The 19,296-nt window shown below is 51.8% G+C and overlaps 1 protein-coding gene across 4 annotated transcripts in view; it reads left to right on the forward strand.

The window, feature by feature from the left end:
* Window positions 1-8,416: 8,416 nt before the first annotated feature.
* Window positions 8,417-19,296, forward strand: part of MLLT6 (MLLT6, PHD finger containing) — a 47,803-nt gene continuing 36,923 nt past the window's right edge. For 2 of the 4 annotated variants that reach the window (XM_064524686.1, XM_064524685.1), the window contains exons 1-4: window positions 8,417-8,601; window positions 12,308-12,387; window positions 17,184-17,238; window positions 18,861-18,970. In XM_064524686.1, coding sequence (XP_064380756.1) covers window positions 8,493-8,601; window positions 12,308-12,387; window positions 17,184-17,238; window positions 18,861-18,970 — 354 coding nt within the window. In that variant the 5' untranslated portion in view covers window positions 8,417-8,492. Of the gene's footprint in view, window positions 8,602-9,548; window positions 11,375-12,307; window positions 12,388-17,183; window positions 17,239-18,860; window positions 18,971-19,296 lie in introns of those variants that run through there. The other 2 variants (XM_064524687.1, XM_026114720.2) reach the window with 2 other exon arrangements.

Here is a 19,296-nt window from a genome sequence, read left to right on the forward strand (position 1 = left end):
AATACGCCTGAATCAGGTTTTGCACGGGTGTGATTCACCAGCGGAGTCCGGTCGGTACAAAAACATCCGTCTGGACCCTTGTCCCGAAGTAGCTCGGGCGGCCTTGCCCTCGGAAATCCTCGCACCCAGATTTTCGACACTTTCAGAAATCATTCACGGGTCCGGGCAAAAATATTTGAGCATTTAGATAGATAGGCATGTTTTAATCATGGCTAAACGGATTTAATCTGGGTATTAGTTCCTCGTGACTTAGGCTGAGAACATGAGGGCCGTATTTGGACGCCTCGGCTCTCCCCGGGAAGCACCGGACAGAAAAGCGGTCCCGGTGACTCCGCACGAGCTGTTTTGGGAGCGAGCCGCAGGGACGTCAGAGTTTGGCCTTTGATTTTCCAGGGGACAAGATGACTCACCAGTGACTAAGTGACAAGTTACAACCTCAGAATTTCTGATGAGTAACAGGGCGTGTAAGAACATCGTCCAACTCGCTCTTAGCGGCCGCTGGATAGAGGCGCGATGAAGAGGGTGATGCTCACGGCGATGCAGGCTGCCGGCGTCCAGGAAAATCAGCAGCGTTACCAGCAAAGGAAACAGTCGCTTCCTCTGACAAGCAACTAGGAGGTTCATAGCAAACAGGCACCTCAGAGCGGCCCATGCAAATCTCCCAAGAGCAGCGAGCAGAGGGTGGGGGTTGGGCTGTGCTTGCTTTGCCGTCCCCGGAGGTCTCACTGCAGACCAGAGCCCCTCCCTCGCTACGGAGGTGCGGGAGGGTGCGCGCAGCCCCCCCGGCCCCGGCCCCGGGGGTCCGGTGGGGACCAGGCAGGGAGGGAGGGAGGTGGGTAGGTAGGTGGGTAGATGGATGGATGGATGGATGGATAGATAGATGGATGGATAGATAGATGGATGGATGGACGGACTGATAGATTCATGGATGGCTAAGTAGATGCACAGATAGACGGATGGATGGGTACATGGATAGATTGATTGATTGATACATGGATGGATGGATGGATAGATTATTGATAGATATGTGGAAAGATAGACAGATGGATAGATGCATGAATGGATAGACAGAAAGACTGATAGACGGACAGATTGAGTGCTTGCTTGATCGATAGATGGACAGACAGATGGACAGACAGACAGATGGACAGGCGCACGGCTGACGCACAGACAGACAGACGTGCTCCGGGGAGGCGCATCGCCTCTGCCGTCTGTGGGGCGGGCGGGGGGCGCCTCGACCCAGCCCCCGGCCCCCCCCGCGGCGGCCCCGGGGCGCCGCTTCCTGCCGGTGCCGGTGCCGGTGCCGGTGCCGCCCCCGCCGCCGCCCGCGGCGCCGCGCGGGGCAGGATGTCGTCGCCGAACCGCAGCGCTGCCGCTCGCGGCCCGAGAAGCCGCCGAGCGCTTCCTGCCGCCGCGCACGGGGCCCCGGCAGCTCCCGCCCCGCGCCCGCCCCGGGCTCCCTCCCCCCGGGCCCCTCCCGGCCCGCACCCCCCCCGCACCGGCGCGGAGAGCGGGCGCCCGGGGCGCGTTTCCCCGGGCACGGCAGGGAGCCGGAGGGAGCCGGGGTGCAGCTGCCGCCGCCGGCCGTGCAGAGAGCGTGCGGAGCAGCAGAGCTTTGTGCAGCTCCGTGCACGGCCTCCTCTGCAGAGCTCTGCAACGGGCTCTTTTGCATGCTGGAAACCAGCTTGAGAGGTCATTTAAATATATACACATGCATATATACACCTATGTATACATACACATATATATATGCAGCCTGGGAGGGGGGAGGAGGAAGAACGACCCTGTGCAGATTCAGCGCCCAGGAACACGCACAGCCTCCACCCACGGGCCCGTCCCCGTCCCGTGCGGCCTCCCCTGCCCTGCGCTGCCCGGGTGTTTCAGCCCCGGGGAGGCAGCGGCGACCTGGAACAGCCGCTTGCTTTTGTGCAGTCGCTGCGAGCTGTTACCTTCAGGCTTTTACCTCGGGTTTCCGGTCTTAGAGGCAGTTTCCGACAGCGCAGCCAAGAGCCCAACGCACAAGTGCAAGCTCAGCTGACGCAACATTTCAAGCCAACGAGAGGATGTCAAAACACGACGTTTAATGAAACTGGTTTGTGACCAATTACATGAGGGCAACTGGTGGGTGCAGGCAAAGCTTCAATTGCTGCCAAGTATTTTATAAAGGTGCTAAAAATGGAGGAATGTGAGGAAAAAGTCCCAAGGCGCAAAGGGAAACAGGTGCCTAACTCCCATTAAAAAAATCTGTTTGCGATTAGAAGTTCCTGCTCTCAAATCGGGACCTGGGCTGAAGAATCAGGGCCTGAATCAAAGCAGCACCTTGTACTCGGCAGAGCCTGTGTCCCGGGAGAGTCTAAGCGCCCTCGGGAGCCCTGGTCCCGCTCCGTGTGCACCAGCGACACCGGCACACGCGGACAGGGGAGCAGCTCTAGTGCCTGTGTGAGGCTGTACGAAGGAAGTTTTGGGTTTAAAGCCAGGACACCTGTTTGGTACAGGAGAATGAGCTTAAAAGCCTGACTTTTAGCCTTGCTCTCTGGACACACACTACGTTACTTATTCTCTGTTAGTTGTTGTGTAGCTTCACTGACTAATGCAAATAATAGTAATAATAACATGACACTAATGGTAAGTGCTTGCTTCTGCCCCCCGTAGGGAATTGGGCTAATTGGTCTCCTGAAGTTCCCTCCAAGGCAATGTTTATGTGATTTTATGGCTATCCCATTAGATTTGGGAAACTGGGCTTGTTTTAGAGATGTTCCTCACTTACACAGTCCGTACCACGCTCTCTCTTTTGTGGGAAGAAGGGAATAAATAGCTAAAGCACTTTGGAGTACATGACCCACAGGAATCCCCCTTTCCCGGTGGGAGAGGACAGCGAGGCGAGTGGGCTGGGAGGCGGTCAGAAATACACGTCTGTCACAAAAGCGCGGGAGCTGCAGCTTTCGGAGCAGAGAGAGGGTGCTTCTAATAACCCATTGCAACTATTTCCACTTGCAAAAATGAGCTTAATACCAAAACCGAATTCATTGTCTTCCTGTAGAATTACCTACTGTATTGACCAGCTTTACTGTTTTAAATGCATCAGACCCTGAAGGCGAACATGACATACCATCTCGCTTAATCTGAGCTGTGAGAAGAAAAAGGAGACAGGCCCAGAAGATATTTCAGCGGCTAATTTTTTCCTTGGTAGGTCATTAATGGCACGATTTCCTTTCAAAGCTGTTAATGACATCACTGTTTCCTTCCAAAGTCCTTAATGACAATGTTTAATGAATAATAGCTTGAATAACGTGCACTTGCACAGCACTTTCCAGACAAACAGCTCGAGAGGGCTCTGCGGCAGGGAGTTCCTCTCGCAGAGGGGGAAAACGGGGCACAAAGGGAGGAAGTGACTTGTCCGCGGCCGGAGAGCGGCTGTCGGAGCAGGGCCCGGAGCCCCCGCGCGTGGCCTTGGCCCTCCGAAGCGTTTTGTGTGTGTTCCTACGTGACAACTGCAGCATTTAGCCCACAGCAGAGCCAGCACCGCGTAACCCTTCTGATAAACACAAGCACTGATTCAGCAGCCTGTTCTAAGCACCGATTGCTTCTTTTCCTACGATTAAGCATCTCCACTAAAATGAGCTGTTTCTGAGGAAATACCTCGGTAAAGCGCTGTTTGCTAGGACACGAGCGGGCAGAGGCGAGCCGAACCCGTGGGCTTCCGTGGGTGTGGTGCGGGAACAGCGCGGGCAAAGGTCTCCCTTGCTTTCCCTTCGGAGCAACGCGCTGCTGAAGCTCCTGTTCAAACAGAGACTTTGGCTCTGCGGAGCGCAGCCGGGCCCCGGCTCGGCGCCCTGCAGGTGCACGCGGCCTCTGCAAACCTCGGCGGGAGCTCGCCTTGCCCGACAACGGGAAAGGAGAGCTGAGAGGCCCCATATGCTGCGGAAAAAACAGAAACCCCGGCACCGATTGCGACTGGGATTTCACTGAACTGGAAGATGGCAATCTCACCTCTCCCATCGCCGGATAGAGAAAAATCAAGATTTTGACACCACGTCCCTACCTGCCTGTGACTGCAGAGCATTTGTTGCTAGGAAACAGAAACAGGTTTTGGTGGAGAGAAAGGGAAAATGTTTTAAAATGTGCATCCTTTAAAAACTTACCACAGAGGTAGCCAGAGCCTAAAACTCTCCTCTTAGCAACATTGTATGAGGGAGAGGTAAGAAATAAAGCTGGGTAAGTTTTTCTGTGTTTCACTGAATCATGCTTAACTACTTACATCACTCTCATTGCCATCATTTCCATTTTTGGTCCTAGAACAATTATTATTAATTATGTTGATATAAAATACAGAGACTCTGATTAACACCAAGACCCCCCTGCCCCTGGGACCATGCGAAAGCAGTGCTAAAACAGCCTTCCTCCCTCAAAGGCCCAGTCACCTAAACAGAGACGGGACAAGGGAATTTACCCGAAGCAAACGGGTCACTGGCAGAGCAGCAGCAGGACCCACCTTCCCAGGCTCCCAGAGGAATCCTCTGACCAAGAGCTATCTGCAGCTTCAAGGAGCTCGCTCAAATTAACCCAACGAGGGACACTTGTTGGCATTGAGATTTGGCAGCTACCATCCTCTTCCTCACTGTTCTGAGACACGACGGAGCCTGGAACAAAGGATACAGAGAAAAACAGCAAGGGAAAACTTTAAAAGAAGCTGAATTAAATTATTTGCTTTAAATGATGCATGTAATTAGTGTGTGTAGTCTCATTGCTGTGCTAGTGGGCATTTGCAGAGACATGAAGGAGCCAAATCTATAAAGATCTTTGTGAGAAAGATGAAAAGTTTGGTCTAAAACGAGAAAGCAACTTTTTGAAGAGATGCTGCTCAGAGAGTCCTGCGATTCTGCCACATTCTCCCAGAGGCTGCTGCTTGCGGAGGATAAGCGTTCGCTGTTGCTATCTGCTGAACCGACCCCTCGCTTCGAACTGGAGACTTAGGCTTTGAAGCAGCAGTTGTGGGTAGCGACTCGGAGGAGTTTGGCTGCCTGGCTACGGCCGCCGCTCCTCTCTGCACCGTTCCTCCTGCCTTCCACCCGCCCGAGAGCAGCCAGATAAAATCTGACAGAACAAACAGGTTTGTTAAACGGGGGCACAGATTGGCCTGTCTGCAAATAGGCAAGTTGTAGCCCTGTTTGTAACCAGATAAACTGCAGTCCTTACTCTCGCTGATCTCAAGTGACAGTTCCCTCATGAGCAAAGGCGAGGGGGAGGCTTCGCCCCGGGAGGAACCGCTGGAAGGGCCTCGGCGCTGGGCGGAGAGGCAGGCCGGCGCTGCGAGCCGTTGATGTGCAGCCCGGGATTTCCTTGGCACTCGTGTAACCTAGGCCATAAGCACTTTTTCCAATATAGATCAGCCTTTAAACGCCTTAAGAGCATTTGGTGGTATTGCAAGCAAGAAGACTGATTCTGGTGATTTTTTTGTTCTTTTTTAACACAAGATATATATATTTTATATATAGAATGGCTGAAGTATGACTAATATGAAAAATACACTGGTTTGGTCTTACACCCCAAAATACGGCCTGGTAGAGTATTTTATTCACTATATCTCAAGGATTTCCGTGTCAGCCACCTAGATAATAACTAAGTTTCTGTTATTCTTAAATACTAATCCAGCAAATGCAAAAGCCCCCCCTGAAAATAAAAGATCATCTGAGACAAAGACTCTGCAGTCAGAAACCGGTCCAGCAGCTCCGTTCGTGCTGCATGAGCCTGTGGAGAATCCAGCTCCCTTATCCAAAATTTTCTATATATAGTAATAAACTACTAAGATTAGTAATAATTTTCGTAACTTAAGTCTGCAGTTATGACTGAGCTACACAAGGACAGTGGTTCTCATGAGTCAATAAATATCACTTTAATTTTGCCCGCTTCCTAAATATGGCCACATTTTCAGAACGCTGGCTGACAAAATAACAACCAAACAAAATAAATTAAATATCTCCATGTCTCCATTTTCACAGTCGCAACTTTCCCCCAAATTTCTCTCAAGAAGCAGTCGTGCCCTTTCCTCTCCGGCCTGGCCTTTCCTCACCGCAGGGATTAGTTATGTAAATTGGGACTTAATCCCCTGAAGGCAAATTTGCAGTTCAAGTCCAAGTGTCTGCTCGCATGGCCAACTGGAACCAAGACCGTCAGGGGATGGCGGATGTTTCGCGTTTTGTCCCGTAGTCTGAGACAACCTCACACCACAAGGATCTCCTTCAGGTTACAAAGGCACCCAGCCAGATTTCCCCCTTGCTTTTAAACAAGTTCATAACACAATAGATAAAAGAGAATAGAGGGGGAGAGGAGGGGAAACCCTCCTGGAAAAGTGAGCTAAGGCTCCGTGAATTTCCAGCAATGTGGCGAACGTATTGTCTGCCCCCGCGGCTCTCAAAGGAAGGCAATAAAAGGAGGACAGCGGCCCAGCGGGCAGCGTCTCGGGGAGCCGTCTGCCTTCCAGCCCCTTGCTGCAACGCTTGAACAGGTGCAGTATAAAGGATGCTAAACTGCTGATTATTAGGGCTGTTGGAACGGGTTTCCTCCCTGCGCTCTGATGAGAAGAGGTTTTTAAGGAACTACGTGGTGGGATACGCCGGCCTTTTAAAGAGTACCTATTGCAGGGGAAAGCTTTGAGCAGGGAGAAAAAGGTTGCCTGTCTGAGAGACATGGACACTGTTCCTGGTCTTGTTTAAGTTACCGTAAATCGGGAACAGTTCGCATGAAGCCACGAGGAGTGACAGGCCTGGAGGCAGAGGAGCAGCAGTGCTGATGCTGGGCTCCACCTAAAGTGTATTTCTGCGGAAACACTGATCCCTTTAAAGCCCGACTTTCAAGTAAGGATTTAACCTCCTGACCATTCACATATGTGTCAGCACCGGAAAATACTTTTGTCTGCTTGTGGGAGTAGAGAGAATGGCTTTTAAGTCTTTTTAAGATGTTTCGTTCACTGCCACAACCATCCCTCTTCAGAGCTCAGATCCCAGCAAAGAATAAGGGAAAAATATTCCACGTGGTCCAGTGATTCCATGAATTCCGTAATTTTCCTAAGCAAGATGCCATACAGTCTTCTTTGGATCTAATTCACATTAATTCCCTTTTAAAACACCAAGGATGTATTGGAACAGAATGGAAAAGCAGTAGTGCAAATCAGAGAGCTTTATATGCCTCTTTTACTGGTGGTCCTGTGTACCATCGCTCCGTCCACTCCCGTCTGTCCCAAAAGTATCGCTATAACAGAACTATGCGATATAGCAAATTAAGAGGATCAGACACCTTTTTCTTCATCAATGCAGATGAAAAAATGTTCACTTCGTTGCATTTTTACTGCTTCTCCGCCCAGCCTGGCACCGGGCACTTCCCTGGGACAGCGGGGGTGGCCGGGTGCGGACCTGGGCCCTGCGCTCGGAGCTGCTCCGTGTCCCTGGGCGAGCTGAGACCTCAGGCACCGCTGCTCCGATCCTGCCGGGGCACAGGAGCGCGCAGCACGAATTCTCCGGGTTTCTCCTAGGCCTTTCTTTTTAGATTTCATTGTTCACGTGCTCTGTGCTCTGATTTTCCTCATTCTCCTGGCCGGCTCTGGGTGATGCTTTCAAGGCAAGGGCTGTTTCTCGCGGTGCACCGGGGCACTGGCGATGCTCTGCGCAGACGTGTCTCCAGCTGCACCTCCGGCGGCAGCACCGCTCGCTGTGCTCCAGGGTTATTTCTGCCTGCTGGTTTCCAGCTGCTTTTCGGCGTTTGTCCGCACTCCGTCCTGCCGCCCTGGGTGCGACCCGCCAAGGGGGCATCTCCCTCCTCCTCCCCCGGAAAGATGTCCTCCCCGAGCAGGTGCCAGCGGGTCCAACGCTGCTCCTGGAGCCTCCGCGCGCGGGACGGGCGGTGGCGCTCGCGGCGCCGGGAGCTGTCAAAGCGGCGCCGCGGCCATAAGGGGCCTTGGGGACCGGGACCGGGACCGGGACCGGCCCGGGGGGGACCCGCGGGCTGCGCGCACCCGGCCCGGACACACGCTGCGCCCGGGCTGCCGGCTGGGGCTGCGGGGGGGGGGGGGGGGAGAAGGGGGGAAAAGAAAAGAAAAGAGAGCGAGAGAAAGAAAGGCAGAGCCGAACAGCGGCGGCGGGGAAGGGGCGGGGGGACGCGACACGCAGAGCGGGCGATGCAGCGCGCTGCCGGCCCGGGCGGGCTGCAAGCCCCGAACCTCGAATTTCACAAGTGCGCAGCCATGATTGCTGTATAGGCTGGTGTGTGCGTGTGTGTGTGTGTGTGTGTGTCTGCCTGTGTGCGTGTGTGTGTGTGTGTGTGTGTGTGTGTGTGTGTGTGTGTGTGTGTGTGTGTGTGCGTGTGTGCGCGCAGGGGCGCGCGTGTGAGAGGCGGGCGGCAGCGAGGCGAGGAGGGGGGAGGCGAGGAGGAGGAGGAGGAGGAGGAGGAGGAGTGTGTGCGTAGAGGGAGGAGGGGGGGGAGGAAACCCTCATGGAAGTATGAAGGAGATGGTGGGAGGCTGCTGTGTCTGTTCTGATGAGCGGGGCTGGGCGGAGAACCCGCTGGTGTACTGCGATGGGCACGGCTGCAATGTGGCTGTGCACCAAGGTAAGGCGGCCGCCGCGGCCCCCCCGGCCCGGCGCGGCCCCCCCGGCCCGGGCGGCGGGCGGCGAGCGGCGGCACCGGGCCGGGCCGCGGGGCAGAGCGGAGCCGGGGGCGCGGGCAGCGCCGCCTCCGCCGCGGGCGGCCCGGGGAGGCGGGAGGTGCGCGGGGAGGGGGGGGGGGGCTTTGTTTTATCTCTATTGTTCAAAATAACGGTGTTAGCGGCGGAGCGCGGCGGCGGGAGGGGGCGCGGGGGGCCGCGGAGCGGCGCGGGGCGCTGCCGGGGCCGGGGGGGCGGCGCGGCGGCGGCGGCGGAGCCGGGTCCCCCCCGGCGCTGCCCGCGGAGGCAGCGCGGAGCCGCAGCGGGGCCCTCGCCCGGCGCTGCCGCCGGCCCGCGGCCGCGCGTGGCCCCGCTTAACCCTGCCGGGGCGGCCGCGGGGCCCGGAGCCGCGTCCTCCAAGGGCAGGGAGGAAGCCGGCCCTTCTCCGCCGAGAGATAAGGGCTATTTGCATTTTAAATGACTCGACGCACGCCCCGAGCACCGGTGCAGGCTGCAAAGTTTGCCCTCCCCGGCTCCCCGGAGGAGAAAAAAAAAAAAAAAAGCAGTGTTTGCTTTCGCTTGAACGCGGCGAAAAGGGATGGCGATGGTCGCGTTTGGTTTTGTTTTGAACAGCGCGAAGCTCTCCGGCCCCCTCCGCCGTGCCTGCTCTCCCGTCTGTGGTTCCCTGGCCGCGCCGCGGCCCGTCCCGACCCCTCCGGGCTCCCCCTGCCCCGCGCGCGGCTCCGCCCGCCGCTGCCCCCGGCTCGGGGCTCCGGCGCTTTGTTTTGCTCCTCCGCGCTCGGTGCGTCGCTGCCGCCGGCCTCGGCGAGGGGTCGCGCACGGCCGGGTGGCTGCGGGGGTCGGACGGGGAGGCGAGGCCGGGGGGGGGCTTCTCCCTTCGGGGAGCCGCTGCTGGGGGTCTCCTGCCGTCAGAGCCCCCCAGCAGCGCGCAGCGACGCTCGTCTCCCCCGTGATTTCGGCGGCGTAATTCTGCCACTCTCCCTGCTGTTTATCAAACCACATGTTGGAAGATGGCTTTCCTCATCACCCCGTTTTGGAGGCACATAAAGGGCGCCGGCATCTTCGTGCCCATGCCCGAGACGAACATAGATACTGTTGTTTGCCGGCGAGAGCAGTTTCAGATTTGTGATGCTGTTCTGGGTTTAGGTGCCTCCTTTAGGCCCCCACAGGTGCGGAGACCGTCCGTGTTTTCTGCTGCTACCGTGAAGCAGGCGTGCGGCGTTGTTTTGGTGGCGTTAAAACACGTTAGCAAAGTCCGGAGACGGCACTGCGTGTGTGTTTAGAAAGCGTAGCTGTATACTGAGGACTTGGAAGACTCCTCCAGGATATAATAATTCACAAGGAATATAATTATTCCTAATGGATGCTGAAGACACCTTCAGCCCTCTCTTTGAAGGCTAGTCACAGACGGAGCAATAGCGTGGTGTTTTGGTAGAATTTTAGGTACTGAATAGAAACAAAGCACTATAGGGTGGTTCATCTGTCTCATCCTCTGCAATCCCACGCCGGATTTGGTATCAATTTGTACTGCTTTTAAAGGTTTGCAAAGCCAAAGTTATCTTTTGAAATAATTGTACAATTAAATAAAGAACCCTCTATGTTTTAATCTTATGTTGAAGCTATACATTAGGGCTGATTAAAAAAAAATCCGTACCATTTCTGTGACATTGTTTACAAATGTCTTTTCATAGAAAATTCAAAATATTAACAGAAACTTCGAACTGGAAATGAAGAACCTTGTAAGATAGCTGAGCATGTTGAAAAACAATGTCTTCAGCTCTACCTTTTGCATGTTCTGTGTTTTTGCTTGTTTTCTTGTTTTCTTTCTTTTTGAAGCAGTGGGCACAGGAGCTAGTACTGTCTCCAGCTGAGTGCTTGCTTTTGGCCCCAAGCCCACTGCTAAAGATGGACTCAAGGCAGGCTCCTCTGTCACTGCTTTTATGTAGTTTCTATTTTCTTATGTATGTGCCTTGGCTCATCTCGGAGTCAGCTCTCTTGGTTTAACTCCACAATCACGTTCGCTTTCCTGGCTCATGCGGAGTAATAGACATTAGAGAGATGGAGGAAACCTATTGGGGGTCATGTCTGGTCCGTCCCCCAGGGAACATCACAGGATTGCTTCCAGCAGGATATTTTCAGATGCTTTGTCCAACGCAGTTTCAAATGTCTCGAGTGATTGAGATTCCATTCCAACTGCCAGCTCAGATTTGGAGGAGGAATAAGGAAGATATAATTTCTGCTTTCCTGGATGCTCCTATACCCTAGCCGGAGGACACACAACCCCATTGTTTACCCCTGCCTTTACTTGCCTCTCTTGCTTTAAGCCCACTTGCTTGGTGGCTAAGGGCCCTTTCAGAGTCAGAAACGCTTCCTTCAGGACTCGCAAAGGCCAGCAGCCCTGGCCGGGTAGAGAGAGGAGGGTGCCAAAAGCGGTGGAGGGTCTTCAAGCAACCTTGTCCCCCCTAAAGCAGTGGGAGCTTCAGCTTGCGGAGGGAGACCCTGAGACAAGCAGGAGAGACACAGAAAGCAGGGAGAGAGGGGTGCAAGGAATTGCTGGAGACCTCAATAAAATAGCAATTCTGTTGAAATTTTCTGGGTTCTCAACTGGAGACTCTTATATTAACACAGAACCTGTTCCCAGCATTAAACAGCCTGAACTCAGTGATCTTCAAAGCGTGCTGCGAAAGGCTGCCGTTGGTATGACTGACGAAATTGAGGGTATGCAGGGTAAATGGGAGTTTCTCTGGGTGTTTATCTGAATTCTCATTGAGATGATTTCCTCCTTGCTGCTGAGATTTTATCTTAGTCTTAATTATGGTTAAGGTGCCTAATACCTATATATTTCATTATTTTGTATTTAGATCACCAGTGACACCCGAAAAGTTAAGGAGTAAGAAATTACAGAAATCACTCCTATTGTATTCAGTAGGCCAGAATTAGACCAAGTTTATGAAGCACTCTGTTCCCATTTAGACCAGATTTTCAGAAGAATTTTTCGTACTGGGCATGAGCTTATTTGAAAACTTGGATAAACTTATCACACTGTGGATCGCTCAGTTTGAGCACTTTCAAAAACTTGGCAACTTACTTAGGTGCTGAGTTCTCAAAAATGCAGCTCAGAGGAGAACTCTTCACTTTTACAACCTCCCACTTCTTGAAACAGGCATGCAGAGATGAGTCTGTTGAAGAGCAGCAATACGGTCTGGTGGGGGCAGGTTATTGGCCTCTGGATTCTAATTCCAGCTGTGCAGCGAGAACTTAAGCAAGTTACTTCACTGCTTCGTGTCCACGTTTACTGGCTGAAATAATATGGCCCGTGTTACATAGGAGTTCATATCTAATGGTTTCTCTTGACCTTAAAAATCAGCTTCAGAGTGGACATCTTTTCGAGCGCAGGTCGGACCAGAGTCAGCTATCCTAGGAAAAGACATTGAGCAGGGAGGTAGAGGAACGGGACCTTTACAAAGGGCTGTCTGCTGTTGCTAGATGTTGGAAACTAAAAAAGGGAATAAATTGCTATTTGGATCTAATTTTTGTTTTTGTCATCCCTCTCTGGCTGACAGAGTTCCTTCAGGCAAACTTTCATGTACACCTGAGAAATTAAACAGCCGGTTTGAAGGTGGTCAAATGAACTCTCTGCTTTTCTTCCAGCTTGCTATGGAATTGTCCAGGTTCCAACCGGCCCCTGGTTCTGCAGAAAATGTGAATCCCAAGAGAGAGCCGCCAGGGTGGTGAGTACGAAACACACTTGCATTTACACTAGCTAGGTTAGTCTGCTGCCCTTCATCTCTGTGCTGGAAGCAGTGTGGTCCACTGACAGGAGCGATAGAGCCTGGCATTCAGAACCACTGGGATTGTAATCCTGGCTCTAGCTGCTGTATAACTTGGGACAAGGCACTCGCCCCTCACCTGTCTGAGAGACCAGCTCTCTTTTAAAATCTTTTCCTTGATTTCTTGCTTAGACAATAGGAATAATTATATCAAACAATTTTATACAGTGGTCTTAGCCATTTTGATGAACATGCTGCCATAGGGACTTTTAAGCAAGTTATTCGTGACCAAAGTTTTGAGTCTAGATCCCTCAATCTTCTAAAAAATAATGACATTCTTCTCAAATGTGGCGTCCCTGCAGCTTTTCCCATACAAGTCCTCAGAAAGTTTTGGAGTGAAGGAAAGTTGGCATCACCTGAGATGCTGCTGTATTGTATAAATTATCACACTGACTGACAGGGTGGATTGGCATTCACGTCTCACTTGCAGCAACTGTCTCCTGCATAAAGTCTTCTGAGTTTGTTAAACAGCACAGAGAGTGACAGGAAGCTGGATCAGGGCTTAGTTTGTGTCCAAGTAGCAATTTAGCAGTGTAGAACACTTTACAAATGTTCTTAATTAATTCTGGCATTTCCCGGTGAGGCAGGAAAGTGGAAACAATCAGGCCGGGGCTGCTGCTTAGGTCTGTCTATGTGGCAAAGTTGCTTGTGCAGTAAACTAGGCTCTGAGTTTATAGCACACTAACTGCTCTGCAATAACTTCCCAGGTGAGTCCTCATCAGATACAGCTGCCCAGCCGCATGCGAAGGGGCCAGGGTGTGGAGCTTTATGCTAGTTATGCCACAGATGCTGCTTGTGTATATACACTTACCATACAATAAATCCAAGATAGCTCTCCCCCCTTCACTTCATTAAAAATGCGTTTAATTTAAACTTTGGCTTTTCTCAGATACACAAGGCCTAAATCAACTCAAACATTTATCAATGCATGCACTGCCTTCTGAACTGATTTAGCGAAATCTGTGCTATAGTACACACCTAGTAAAGCTGATGTAGGTGAACTCCAAATGCACATATCTGTGCAGGCCTAAGCAAACAGTGTACTCCATCTCAGCTGGGTTCTCTGTGCTCGCTGCAATACAAAAGTTTAATCTGTTTCGCAGATGGGCGAAGAACTTGGCAAAGATGAGTGAATGGGGGAATTAGGTATCTGTACCATGCTTTCTACGTTGCATTAACTCATTCCTCTTTGGAAGTGGGAGTGTAAACAAGACCAGACTTTCAGACCCGAGTTCTTTTACCATTGTAAAATACTGCTCTTATGCACACTGCAGTAAAGAAGATCAAATGTGTCTTTGAGTGGTTTTACATCATGCATATAGTAGCATAGCGAAGAGAGAAATTTGGATTTCCCGTGCCTCCTTCCCCCCACCCTGGTTCCCAGCTGTGCAGGCAAAGAGCAGCTCTTCAGTGTTAGTTACAATTCGAATGGCATCTAAGCTGGAGTCATACATGTACACACAAGTCCTCCTCACCTGTGCTCCTTGCAAGAAGGATTGTAACTTTTCACTTGTACGTTATACGCTTCAAACTGCCTCCAAGGTATCCAGAAAACAATACCCTGCAGGTGGCTCCTTATTCAACTCGCCCCCGGTAAAATGTGTTAGACAACGCGTGGTGGGCCTCAGTCATGCCATTCAGTCCTGTGGCAATCAGCCCTGCTACTATAGCTGAACAGTGATAATCTTCCTTCCTAAGCAGAGCTGGGGATGATTTCCTATCTAAATCCCTCACCTTTTGAGTTAAACACCAGCAGTCATAGCAACAGACACGCAGATGGGTAAAGACATGAAAAGAATCTAGTTCTTTGATGTAGGGAACAGCATGATCAGAGTAAGGGAAATGAGTCAGGTCTTAGGAGATCTGTGCTTGGCTCCGCTACTAAAACACTATTTGAATTTGTGCTTCGTAGTCCGGAGAGACCGGAGGGTGTGGCTCTTCCACTGCCCTTGTGTTTCCCTACCCCTCTCCGTGCCTTGCTTTCTCCAGCTGTGGAAGGAGCATTAGCCGCCCACAGACACTGCTTTGAGGATCTTGAGCGAGAGAGGCTGCGCTCTGAGTGCAAAATACATTGCCAAGAGGAGGATGGACTGATACTCATATTTCTCTGACAAAGACTCTATGGCAAACTCCTTTGAAAAACAGTAATGTTTTTCTTCCCACGTGTGTCTTCATATAAGAATCTTAAAGCAGTTTACAAGCTTCATCCATAACAAACATGTTTATTGGCTAAATATTGATGTTTTGGCTTTGACAATGAGACTTGAAGGCATGAAGAATGCTGCAGGTCTTAGTGAAGGTTTTAAAACATAGGTCTCCTGATTTCGGTATCTCTCCTTCAGCTAGCCTAGACTCCATCTCCTGCTTCAGTTTAGGAAAGAGAAACCGGGAGTCCTAACTGCAGTTGGTCAGTCTGATCACTTGGTGGTACATCCTCTGAGGCAGAAGACCTGGCGGGTCAGAAGCTCTAACCTTAGCCACCACAACCTGGTTTTAATCAACCAGCTCTGCTCTTTTCCCAGAGCTGGAATAAAAACCTCGGAGACTGCCTAGGCCTAGGCAGGTCGAATAAAAGGAAGAGGTACCACTAATCCCCGCTCATAAACCCTCCTCAGATGTGCAGGTCCCTAAAGGATGCCGTGGACGCTATTGTGCTTACAGTAAGCAACTGAAAGCCCATCCACTTTGTAATCAAATTGTCTAGGAAGCCCGGTGAGCCGCAATGGCCAGAGGGCACTCATGTGAGGGATCATGTGAAGGCTTTAGCTGTCATTTAGAAGCAGGGCTATTAAAAGTCTTGTGTGGGGCCCGATGGAGCTGTTAACCCCTCTTGTTACAATCAGAGCTTTGCTAATCGCGTGGTGGGAGAGCCGCTTTGATCTGAGGGGTGGAGGGGAGAACGGAGGGGCCTTTTCAAGTGCAAATTTCTTATTACAGTGTCTCAGTTAACCCAGCTCTTTCTGTCTTGGCTTTGCCGGGCTTTCCACGGTAATGGCGAGAGCAGCTCTCCGCTGCGCTGCCGGGCTGGGCCCAGCCAGCGGTGGTGGGAGATACCTCCTGGGGTCACCCATATTTCAGACTAAGTTGCGTGGAAAGTGATGCCGGCGGCGTTGGCCTTTGCCCCCTCATCTCTTATTTATACGTTATCACTTGGGTTTTGTGCGGGCCGCAGGTGACAACCCTGCGCGCTCGACTCCCACGGAAATTTTTTGCTCCCCGGCTCAGCCTCCCTGCTCTACACGGTCCTGCAGCAGTTTTATTTACTGTGCCGGTCTGCCAAGAGTTAAAAATTTCAACAGAGCAAAGCTTGAGCTTGCTTTAAGAAGCCCACCTTTGTGGAAGGTCCTCAAGGACTATCTGGTGACAGGTGCCTTGGCTGGGGGGGCCAGTTACTGCTTAATGTATTGGTGTTTTTTTTGGTGGTTTGGGAACATCTGTCCCGCTGAGCGCTAGATCCGCTAGAGCCGATGAGCGCAGCAGAAAAAGCGCGCGGGCAGGAGCAGCAGCCCGCGCACACTCATAGCAGTACAAGCCACCGCCTCACTGCCGCTGCCTTCGTGGCGACAGCTCATTTCAAAACTTTCTGATGAAGCATATTTTTCACAGAAAGACAGCTTTTTTTTTTCAAAAAAAAAAAAAAACAAATTAGATGTTTCCATTAAGAAAGGAAAGAAAAATCCTTTCGCTCTGCAGAAACCGAACAACAACAAAAAACCCCGAAAAGATGTTTTCCCTGGATGACAGCATGGGGCGGGGGGAAGCCCGTTTTCAGGCCACTCATGCCTTTCCGGGCCGCGGCGCTGGGGCCGGAGGCCGTCCCCAGGCACGGCAGGACGCCCCGAAAGCTGCCCTGGTGGCCGGGAAGCCACCTGAAGCGGTAATGGGGCCGACAGGGCTGAAATTAGTAAAAATGACCGCGAGGACTCACTGTCTAGCTGCCAGGCGAGGCGCTTGGCCCAGGCGGTGCCTCAGAGGCCTCCTGCCCGTCGCGAGGGGACGTCGCGGGGGGCTCGTCCCCCGGGGCGGTGGCGGCTCCCCTCGCCCCGTGCTGTGGAGAACCTGCCCTCTTTTGCCCCCACGGTCTCCCCCGAAGGCAGCGAGCGGGCGGGCGGCACGTGGAGGGCGGCCCCGGGGAGGAGACGCGGCGCTGGGCCCGGCGAGGCCTCGCCTCGTCCTCCCTCGCAGCCCGGCCATGGCGGGGCCTGCGGGACACCCCGGCGGCCCTCCCGTCCTCCCCGTCCCGCCTCAGCCTTTCCCCACCCCGGGGAGAAGGGGCCGGGAGTGTTGGGGCTGGGCTCGCCCGCAATTCGTGAGATTGGAAAAAAAAAATCGCAAGATAAAGAAAGAAGGAAGGAAGGAAGGAGGAAAAAGATAGGTAATGGGTGCTTTTTGTTTGCCTTCTGCTTTCTGAGTCATGATTTTCAGTTTTACTCCCTGACCGCAAGGACTAGAAACTTTCTTTAAAAAGCCCCATGAAAGTCAGGGTTCTCCTAGAGCCTCGGACCAAGCGGCAGCCAGACACGGCGATATCTAGCTGTGTCAGAGCATCTTGTTGCACCCAAACCATTCTGCGCCCTTCTCCCACTTCCTCTCTTTGAAAGCAATTTTCATAACTGTACTGTAAATGAATCATCTCTTTCTGATCCGGGGCTCCTGGGACTTTAGACTAAACTTCTTGTTTCTCTCTTTATTTCAAGAGATGTGAGCTGTGCCCCCACAAAGACGGAGCCCTGAAGCGGACCGACAATGGTGGTGAGTACCTCTGTGCCCAGCGGCCGCCCGTCACTTCTCGTGTTGCCTCTGGGCTCTCGGCAGCTCTTCCCGGCGTGGCATAATTCGTTTCAGAACCGACATCGCCAGAAAGGGAAGGGTGGAGGCTGCAGAGAAATGAGAAACGCTGCCGTTTCTCACAAAACTTCACCTTTGGAAACCTCTGCTGTTCCCCGGGTGGGGAAACCTGCCCGAGCTCTAGCTGACGTTGAAGCCCAGGCCGCGAAACGTGCTGTTCCTTAAGTTCAGCCCTGCTACAATCACTGCACGGTCTGGCCTTGCTTACAGAAATGCGGAGGTTGCTGGGTTATTTGCTGCACGGTTGCACAGCAGCAGCGTGATCCTCCAGTTAGCTGAACCTCAGCCTTGCACTGGAGACGCGTCCCCGTCCAAGAGCAGGGGACCGGGACGAAGTGAAGATGTTTTCTCTCTGCAGGACTTATCTCCTCATCGTTGATGCGTGTCAGCCTCTGGTGCCACGAAGCACTGTGGAGTTTGGTTTCAGTTATCAGAGCCTGCAGCTACTGATGTTATCAGCTGTATGGATCAAACTTTGTTTTTCTCAAAATCTTATTATTTTTCAGAAAGGCTTCTTTACCTACCTGCCACTTACCTTAATACACAAAGAGTCAAATTAGGCAAGAAGGCCTTTATTCTGATAGATCCCATATTTAGAGAAGAAGCTCTGAGTCCATGATATTTTGTAGAAGTATCAGTTAGAGTTGGTCAGAGCAGTGCCAAGAGCCTTACTGCAATAGTCGAAGTATCGTGTTGGGGGATTGTTTTATAATAACATAGCATCTTCTTCCAAACATGTTATTATGTGGTTTGGTCAGGTCTGCAGACAGGCACAAGAAGTGTTATAACCATGTCACTATACAGAATTATATAGCCCAAGTGCTTACAGTTTTGTAAAATGATTCTGTAATCACGGAGTTTGGATTCCGCCTACCCAGGTGAATCCGTCCTACTTCTAGCAAAATCCTTCCAATGCAGTAGACATAGCAGTACGCATATGCCCCCAAAGGCTCCTGACCTTCTAGCGTTCTCAGTTCTACCCTGACCAGATGGAATTTCAACTTGTACGTCTGATTTGGGAAGTGCAGTGTTTCTTGGTGGATTTAGATTTTAATCTAACTTGGCTTGCTGAAAAAGAGCCTTCTTTAGCCGTTGATAACAGCCAATAATGGGAGCTTTGTTTCCAGTGGTATGGGACTGCATGTCAAACCTGTCCCATCAGCATCATCTGCTGTTTAGATGCTTTTCCTGTGTTTAGTTAGGTCTTCAGCAAGTCTGGGCATCACATCCTGAGGGGGTGTATTTAAGGAGAATGAATGTTGTGCATATCCTTTCCCAAAGAAATCTCTACTTTCATATTTAATCTGGAGGTGGTATTTGTCTCTCTGTTCATCCACAAATGATTTGATTCATAACCAAGTTAAAACAAGCAGTATTTCAAATCTAACATTTAACATAGGTTGGCTCCCTTCCTACACCCTCTTCCTTCTCTCCCTCCTATGCTTGTCTGCAGCCCTTTCTGGGTTTAACCATCTTGTGAGTTGCTCCATGTGAATCTCTGCTCTCTGTCTCGTTCGCTTCCGCAGGGTGGGCCCACGTCGTCTGTGCTTTGTACATCCCAGAGGTTCAGTTTGCCAACGTGCTCACCATGGAGCCAATTGTCCTGCAGTATGTACCCCACGACCGTTTTAACAAGGTGAGACCACCTCTTTCTCCTGCTGCCCTAAGTATACTTGTCTTGCCTTGCCTTTTTCGGGTCTTCTTATTCTTCCGTGTCTCCTTCCTGAGTACCTTCCAGGTACTCAAATCCCTTTAAAAATAAGTTACAAAGTAAATCCCCATTCTTTCAAATAACTTTTGGTCCTTCATTTCTGTCTCCTCCAACTCCGCAGCCTGAGAAATCCCCTCCTTGGAGAGGGATTTGGGATTTGGGGAGAAAAAGAAGATGCATGGATTTTGTGCAACCCACTGAGAAATAAGCCAGAGGTGTTGGCGTAGGAAGGAGATGACTGGACACAAAGT

Source organism: Dromaius novaehollandiae, chromosome 22 (genome assembly GCF_036370855.1).
Source record: "Dromaius novaehollandiae isolate bDroNov1 chromosome 22, bDroNov1.hap1, whole genome shotgun sequence".
Classification (NCBI taxonomy): Eukaryota; Metazoa; Chordata; class Aves; order Casuariiformes; family Dromaiidae; genus Dromaius; species Dromaius novaehollandiae.